Source organism: Helianthus annuus, chromosome 5 (assembly GCF_002127325.2).
Source record: "Helianthus annuus cultivar XRQ/B chromosome 5, HanXRQr2.0-SUNRISE, whole genome shotgun sequence".
Taxonomy (NCBI): Eukaryota; Viridiplantae; Streptophyta; class Magnoliopsida; order Asterales; family Asteraceae; genus Helianthus; species Helianthus annuus.
Genome location: NC_035437.2, coordinates 76103158 through 76112052, shown reverse-complemented (window position 1 = coordinate 76112052; position 8895 = coordinate 76103158). Strand labels below are relative to the sequence as shown.

The 8895-nt window shown below is 35.7% G+C and overlaps 1 protein-coding gene across 1 annotated transcript; it reads left to right on the top strand.

Annotated features, from left to right (window-relative positions):
* The first annotated feature begins 1980 nt into the window (after positions 1-1980).
* Positions 1981-8588, top strand: LOC110940528. Its single transcript, XM_022182067.2, has 3 exons — positions 1981-2317; positions 3547-4833; positions 8202-8588. The coding sequence occupies exon 2, from the start codon at positions 3569-3571 to the stop codon at positions 4640-4642; it is 1074 nt and encodes a 357-aa protein (XP_022037759.1). The 5' UTR covers positions 1981-2317; positions 3547-3568; the 3' UTR covers positions 4643-4833; positions 8202-8588.
* Positions 8589-8895: the final 307 nt, after the last annotated feature.

Genomic DNA, 8895 nt, shown 5'->3' with positions numbered 1-8895 from the left:
CACCAATAAGACAAAACTTTGAGTAATTAATAAAATAAAAAATGAAATTAAAATTGGCAACCAAGTTGGTGGAGCAACCTTGGTTGCAACCCAAACTAATTCATCTATTAGTTTAATTACTCAAATAACTTATAATATTCAAACATTTAAAACAACTAAATACATGGTATTTTTCTTTTTTTTTTTTTGTGAACATCCTGATATAAATTTTATTAGAAACCGAGTTCGTTATAAAAACATATTTTTTAGGTTGAGATGGGTTGTGAATGTGTGTTAAAAATTGAGTAAAATTGAGTTGTGTAGGTGGAAGAAAGATATATTAATTTTTTAATAAAAGGTTGGGTTGGGTTTGATCACCAATGAAGATAAGGAGAAATATTGTTTGTAAAAGTAAATAGCTTTTTACATAAGGGAAAATAAGGGTGTCTGGGGCACCCTCGGTGACCCCATGCGGGGATCGGTTTTACCGAACGGGGAGGGTAAGAGAGGGGCACTCCCTCTCACCCTAAAGTCATTTTTTAAAAGTTAAGAAATTCCGCCTTTTCAAAACTCCTTTTGACTTTTTAATAAACAATTAAAAAAATGCCATAATCTAACCTACACACTTTTTGAAATATTGACTTATGAAAGAATGTTGTTTTTAGTAATTTTATATGAATAAGCTAAGCTAAACATCTTTTATAAAACAACTTCTTGACTTAGGGTGAACGGGGTGAGTGCGGGGAAGGCACCGGTGAACGGGCTTGCCGCGCGGCAACACCGCCGCCGCCCCCACCTGCCAAACAACCATCACCCACCGTACCACTCTAACCATCACCTACTGCCTCTGCACATGCGAAACCACCACCATCCACCCCACACCAAGTACAACCACCACCGCACCACTCCAATCACCACCCACTATTCCTCGCACATGCGAAACCAACACCAGCCACCCTTTTACCATATTCCAATTTCAAAACAGCAGCACCAACACCATCCCCTCCCTGAAGCCTAACAACAATCCCAACACCATCCCCTTCAAAACACCAGCCCCCAACCCCACTCGTTTACTAGATCCCTAATTTCAATAAAACCTTAGTTATGTTCACCTTCTACACAAAATTAGGGCAAGATTTTAAAACATTAAGTATAAGACTCGTCAATTTGAAAGATAAAGAACACCGCCTGAAATTCACTATAAAGATAAATGACAAAATTTGAAATTCACTATTTTTTTTAAATGGTTTGGGTTTGACATGGCAAGAAATAATTGGCGAGAATTTACCCTCATGAGGGGTGCACCCCTTTCACCTTTATTGACTTTTCACACCACATAATCCAAACATTTTTTTTTATAACTCATTTTGGATAAGTCATAAGTTAATAAGTCCTAATAAGTCTTTTTGCCACTTATTTTTAAGATATTATACTTTTTAGCGATGGAAGTTGTATTGAAATTTTTTTTATTGCCTGTGCAACCTTATTCGTAGGGGTGTGAATTTCTGACACGACCCGAAAACACGACACGAACCTAACACGAAATTCATGGGTTTGAGTTTAGTTTAAACGGGTTTGGGCCAATTTCAGGTTGAACCCGCAAACCCATTTAGCTAAACGGGTCAGGTTCGGTTCAGCCCAGTCGGGTTGGCGGGTTGACCCGTTTAAATCATTTCTATTATATTATATGATTTAAAATATGTTTTATGTCATAAATTAAATTGGGTGTGTATTTTATGCTATAAATCTAATTTTTTTTAATGAATCAACAATTAGTCGTGTTATGAATTTACATGTAATTTTATGCTATAAATATAACTTAAAAAATGAAAGTTATTATATAAATTTTTATAATTTTAATGTAATTTTTATTATATAATTTTAGGGTTCGGATCGGGTTGAACCTACCAACCCGCGAACACGACCCGTTTAGCAACCCTACTTATTCGTGAGATTGTGATTACTGTTGAAGGTTATTTTATTCCTAACTTTCTAAATAAATCACATCGTTGACATTGAATAGTTTTTCTAATCTTTTTAATACTTAGATTTGCATACTCCATCGCTTCCTACATTCAAATCCAGGTCGTGATCGGCAGTTTGCACCAACCCAGGCTAGGGTTTTATTCTATGCGTCCCTTTCAATCGGATTTCACAAAGAAGGATTCAACCATTATCGCGGTCAACAATTGACGGTTTCAGAATTCCTTTCAATCGATTGAGAATTGAGTATTCCCTTATCGCGGTCAACCACTCGATTGATAGCCGGACCAGAGTGCTACGGCAGCCCCATCTCCGCCACACCACTCTCTGTGTTCGATTGATAATTCGCAATTGGGTACTTTAACCTCTGTATTTACGTTTGTATGTGTGTTTTATGCTCCAATTACTCAATTTTATAGAAACATATCGCCTCAATTATATATTAGTTATTTTTTCTCATTCAATGTTGCCAAATATGTTGTTATTTAAATTTTGAAGAAATTTTTTTCAAAATTTATCTGTCCAGCATGCCTAACCCATGAATGTGTTAAAACCGGTATCATCTAATTCAGTTATTAGTTTGAAGCAAAGATTACCTTTTTTTAACTTAGCTCTGTTAGATTTGCAAAATACTGTGTCGGGCTTAACCCACTAAGTCGCGCTCTTTCTCTTGTTTCTGCATATAACTAGTTTCATGTAAAAATGATGTTCAGTATATACTTTCCATAGACCATAATGTTGTGAATATGTGTTTTTTAATAGCTCTATTACAAGTAGTTATTACCTAGCTAATCAATCAACCAGTCACAAGTACATGTGTCGCAATGTTGTGAAACATACTATTTACTCGAATGTATGTGAATTTTACATGTTGGCTGCATTTGACGATGTACAGATCCTCTACCACGACCTGTACATTGTTGTTTCAGAAGGCCCTTGAACGATTTGTTTGGAAAACTAGTGTTGTTTTAGCGATGTTTTTAAGGGAATCCGGGTTATCAACCCTTACTTTGTGGTCTTGAAATTTGAATCTAAGAGGATAATGTTGCGGAGCGGGCTTTGAAAGAAAAAATAACAAGGGTGTCAAGCCCGACTTTAAACCAAAGACAAAAAAACCGGGTTGGGTCCGAAGCCGGTTTTTAACCCGACCCAAAATCATATTGGAAACCAATTTGAGAGATCTTGACCTAAACTGTAAGGTTGTAATCAGCTTTAGAACCCTTACTTTGTGGTCTTGAAATTCATGTCATCATATTTGATATAAGTTTTCATATTGTCTTTGATAAAAAAAAAAAAAAAAAAAACTGACCCGACTCGAAACCCGTTCTGACCCGGACCCGTTTCGACCCGAACCAAAACAACCCTTTTTTATAGTTTTGATTAATCTTCTCTGATAGTTTGGTTAATTAGTAATTTAAGTGTTATAAATAAAAGGTAGTTTGCTTAATTGCTAATTTAAGTGTTATAGTTGTGTTAAACAAATTTTTAGTTTGCTTGAGGCCATCAAATACATTCTTTAATTACTTATGAATTGGGTGCATGTATATATGACTTATGAAATTACTAATTGTTTGTTTAATCCAGTTTTAAGATGGATACGAGTTAGATGTCTTTACCAAGAGCTACTACTGAATATGAAAACGGTCTTGACAAATTTCTTGATTTTATCTTTTCTACCGAGGGTAAAAATGGTCAAATATCATGTCCATGCATTGATTGCGGTAATCAAATATGGGTTGATCGGGAGGAGGCTAGAACGCATCTCCATTGTGTCGGGTTTATTAAAGGCTACAGGATTGCACCTTTTATTTCCGAATCATGTGAAACTCCTATGTTGGATGCGGAAGATGACATGCAAGGGTTGGTGCATGATGCATTCAACGAGTTTGGTGAGAACAGACATGAAAATGATGAAAGTCAGAGTATGCCAAACACAAATGCGAAAAAGTTTTATAAAGCGTTAGAAGATGCAAAGAAAGAATTATATCCTGGGTGTAAGAAGTTCTCGGTTCTTTCTTTTATCATTAGACTATTTCATAGTAAGTGTGTTGGGAAATGTAATGACAAGGGTTTCAGCATGATGCTTGATACATTGAGGGAAGCCTTCCCATATGCTTCCATACCGAAGTCATTGTATGACCTAAGGAAGATAATAAGAGAATTAGGACTTAGTTATGATAAAATTGATGCATGTCCTAATGATTGTATGCTGTACTGGAAAGAAAACAGTAAGAAAACAGAATGTGATATATGTCATAAGTCAAGGTATAAAGCAAATGAAAATGATCCTGATAATGAGGTAACCATAGCTGATATGGATAAGAAGATTAAGAAGATTGGAGCAAAGGTTTTACGTCATTTTCCGCTCATACCGCGGCTGCAAAGGTTGTTTATGTCATCTAAAACTGCTGCCTCAATGAGATGGCATGAAGAGAGTCGCACGAAAGATGGTTACTTGAGACATCCTGCTGATTCCCCAGCTTGGAAAACATTTGATTTTAATTATCCTGATTTTGCCGGTGAATCTCGTAATGTCAGGCTTGGTTTAGCGAGTGATGGGTTTAACCCTTTTAGAACAATGAGTGTTTCTCATAGTACATGGCCTGTTGTTTTGATGCCATATAATCTACCTCCGTGGATGTGCATGAAACAACCTTATTTCTTGTTAGAAGGGGTTTAAATGGGACCATTGTTGACAAAAATACCTTAGTTTTTGACGGAGATGAAGATCTATTTGAAGCTGCTTCATGATTTCAATTAGTTATTTAGGGGCTGTTTGGTAGCCTCTTAATAGAACCATCCTTGTCATTCTTTTCTCTCCATCCACCCTTTACCCTCCTCGTTCAGTCACACGCCGTCCATCGAATTCAGGTATGTACTATTTCTTCAATCTGTGCAATATTCAAACCCTTGGTGCTTCGATTAGTTGTTTACATATGTAATTTGTTGTTTACATATGTAATTTGTTGTTTACATATGTAATTTGTTATTAGTTGATAAACAGACTTGAAGGAATGTTTTTTTTTTTTTTTTTTTTTTGTGTGATTATTAAGGCATTATTAAGCTAAATACATTTGTTACGGTAACCTGTTACTACACAGATTTAGAGTTGTTTTAGGGAATGATCAAATTTGTTTGTGTGATTAATTCAGTTTTGGATCTGTTTGTTAATCTTTTACTAGTTTTGGATATGTGAATCACCTTAATTTTGGGGAATTATTTTTGGTCTGATCTCATATGGTTTCTGCTCTTTAGTAGTACTAAATTAGTGCTATGATAGCAACTTTTGATTTTTGATGAAGCTGAACAACGAGACGGTTTCGATCGAACTCAAAAACGACGTTGTTGTTCACGGAACAATCATAGGCACTTACCGTTTCATTTCGTTATATTTACTTGAATTAGTTGCTGATAATTGTGCATCTTATTACTGTTTGATTTTGCAAGCAGTAAAGTCCTAATAGGAAGTAATAATTAGGAAAATGTTCAGCATGAAAGCATTTGTAACCAGGGGCGGATTCAAGTTAAAATACCGGGTTCCCAGGAACCCATTCGGTTTGTAATATTTAGCGTAAACCTGTATAGAAAATAGAGAAGGAACCCATAAATAAATTATGGGTGACCCCATAACAAAAATATTTAGTGTTGTAGTGGTGTAACCCCCTCTTTTCAAATGATTGCACCCGAGTTCGAGTCTGCATTTGCGTCTTTTTTGTTCCGTTTTTTTCCTTTTTCAATTGTTAAAACCCATGTTAGGGGTTAAACTAAAAAACAACACGCCTGCTCCCTCAACCTCTAGCGAACAACCGTCTCCCACCTCCACCTCTAGTCGTCCACCGCCGCGGCGCCATCCACCTTTCCAGCGTCCACCACTTCAAATCTCTCTCACTCTCTCAGGTGTGTTATAACTTATTGATGTTATCATGTTAATTTTCAATTTCTTGTCTTTTAATATGCTTTAAACTATGATTAGTGATGTTAATTTATAGTGTGTTGAAACATAGATTTTTTTTATGTTAATTTTAACTTGTTGTATTGAAGCTTAGAAGTTAGCCATTTAGGGATGTTGTTGATGCAGGGAAGGTATTCGATGAAATGTTATTGAAATTGGACAGTTGAGTTAAAGGAATTGTTTATATTTGTTGGTTGAAGTGTACCCTTTTAAGGAAATTATTATTTAACCAAGATATTGATAATAGAGAGTATTAATTAGCTCTCGTTAGAGTTGTTGATTATTCAGTATGTGGTGAAAATAGATGAGGATGTGAGATCAAACATAGCAACACTTAAATCCACACTTAAGTCAAGAGTTGGAAAATTATGACATAAGTTACAGGTATCAAACGGAGAATTCTTTTTCTTTTTTTTTCATGCATTCAATATGGCTTTTTTGATCTTTAACTCTCTTGAGAAAGACCTATTGCTGGCTAGTCCAAATAACTGTGTCATTCATGTAGAGTGCCAATGCATGCCCAGTGAATTCGATACTATTATCATCTAGTCCATATATATTTATTTGCCTGCATAAAACAAATCAAACATCTGAAAATATTATCAATGAAGCTAGAAGAACTGAACATGGTTTGTTGAACACATTACTTCCTGAACCGCCAACATTTGTGACACTAGTGTGAATAAGAACGCAAAATAAGGCACCATTAACCATTGACTTGCTTATGTGTATGAGTTCTTTGTATCGTATTTTTATTATGTGATTAACCTTACCCGATCCGAACCGTCAAACCGACCCGAATTTTTTATGTCTATCTATAAAAGTGAACCCAGTGAAAAAAATTCCTGGATCCGCCACTGTTTGTAACAGGTTAGAGCTAGTTTATTTATAGGTATATGTCAAGTTGCAATTGTTTTGCTTCTCAAGTAGGCCTGTCCCGTTTTGATCTGAACCCGTCCCGACCCGAACCCATTCTCAACCCGAACCAACCCGGACCCGTTTTAACCCGACAAAATTGCCCCTTGATGTATAATCTCTTAAAAAAAACAATTTTTAACTAACCCGACCCGACCCGACCCGAACCCGTTCTGACCCGAACCCGTTTCGACCCGAACCCGTTTTGACCCAAACCAAAACAACCCTTTTTTTAATTGACCCGTTTTAACTCGAACCCATTTTGACCCGAACCCGTTTTGACCCATGACCTGACCCGACCCAACCCGACCCGTTTGCCAGGTCTACATGTTCCTATAACCTTACAACTATAATGATAAATACAAAGTCTTAGTTTATTAATTTGGTGCCGTTCATGATTTTATTCATATTGCAATTGTCTTCTTGTTTGTAAGTTCCTTAGATCATGTGTTAGTGGGTCGGGTGGGTTTAATTACTGGTCCAAAATCAAAATGGCTATTTCATGTGTATAACATGCTGGTAAAAGTTATAATGGGGCAAATGGTTTTGGTAACGCGTCAAAGAAACAATGTTCCGGCTGGTACCTAGCACTGATGTGCCATTCTTTAGATACCAGATTTGAGGAGATATGTCACAATCTTAATTCACTTTTTTGGTAGTCTGTGCCAAAGATTGGTATCAAGGGTACTGGTACCCAGCGGTGATGAAGGTGGAGAAATGGCTATCATCTTCGCAACAACTAGATATCATAGCTTGAGAATATGTTGAAGCAGAAGACTTTTACTAGGCTTGTTATTTGTTTTTGCACCAGTTGTTAATCTTTTCTATGATCTATGTTGTAAGTTGGTAGGTTTGTTTCACGAGTGCCCTTCATGGCCCCAATCAGAGTTGCACACTTAGCAATATGTTTAGTAGTTAGTTGAGTTTTTAAAAATGATTCTAAAAACTAGATTGCTATATGGATGATCTAAATTTTTGAATCGAAATAATTTAACAGGTTTCTATATTGTGAGTACACTTTGGGCTATGCTTGACCTTATATATTAGCTCAGTATTGAAGTTTATCTCAATGACCTGTTAGAGGCAAATTTTAACGCAGTTGACCTGTTTGTAAACACACAGTTTGAAGTTTGTCCCACATTAGGTTGCTTTGGAGGACGGTACCCTGGTGGCACGGGTGAAAGCTGTTTTTTTTCGTATTCCAATTAGTGTTTTATTTGTTAGTTTCAAAGGAATTGTCATGAGTCTAATTTACGCCCTCTATATGATTCCTCAATGTTAGTTGCTCATAGAACAACACTCGCAGTATGACTTCCTATTATTTTATTTTTAGATATATTATTTAACAAATGACTTTTTTTTGTCTTTTTAGGCTTATCGCCAGCTCTAAGGCAACTTTCACAATTTTGATGATGAAGGCCAGCTGCTCTTCATGCACTAGGCCAAAGAATGAGCAGGCCTTTTGTTCCTTCTATATAGAAACTGTGACATCAATGTGACCGGCCAAAGAATGGCAGAACAGTTTGTAAAGGGAACAAGTCGCAACAGTTCAAATCAATGCTGATGATGGCTAGTTTATTATGGAAGTTTTTGTACTGGTTGGTTGGTTTATATATTTTATCTGCTATGAAGCTTTTAAATACTTGGGAGATCATGTTTGGTTATACAAAATTTGACAGTAAGATACTAACAATTCATAAGTTGGGATATGGATATCGATACTTTATTAAAGATACAATTTATAGACTTTTTTATTTCATATTTGTCAAATGCCTAGCTGGAGTTATATCATGTGAACGTGAGCCCTTTCTTAAATAGAAAATGTAAGCCATATTTTTTTAGAGATGACGATTTTAGGTGGAAACTGTTTGATTGGTTTTATGTAAATTTTTATGGTTGTTTTGGTCAATTGTAAAAGAAAATATAATCAAAATAATCTATATTAATGAGTTTATGTGGTTTATAGATTATGACGCAATTTCATAGCTCAGATCAAATACAAATAAAGAACCGTTGTGATTCTATGATATTTTGTATTTTTTTAAAAATATTAATCATTCGGTACA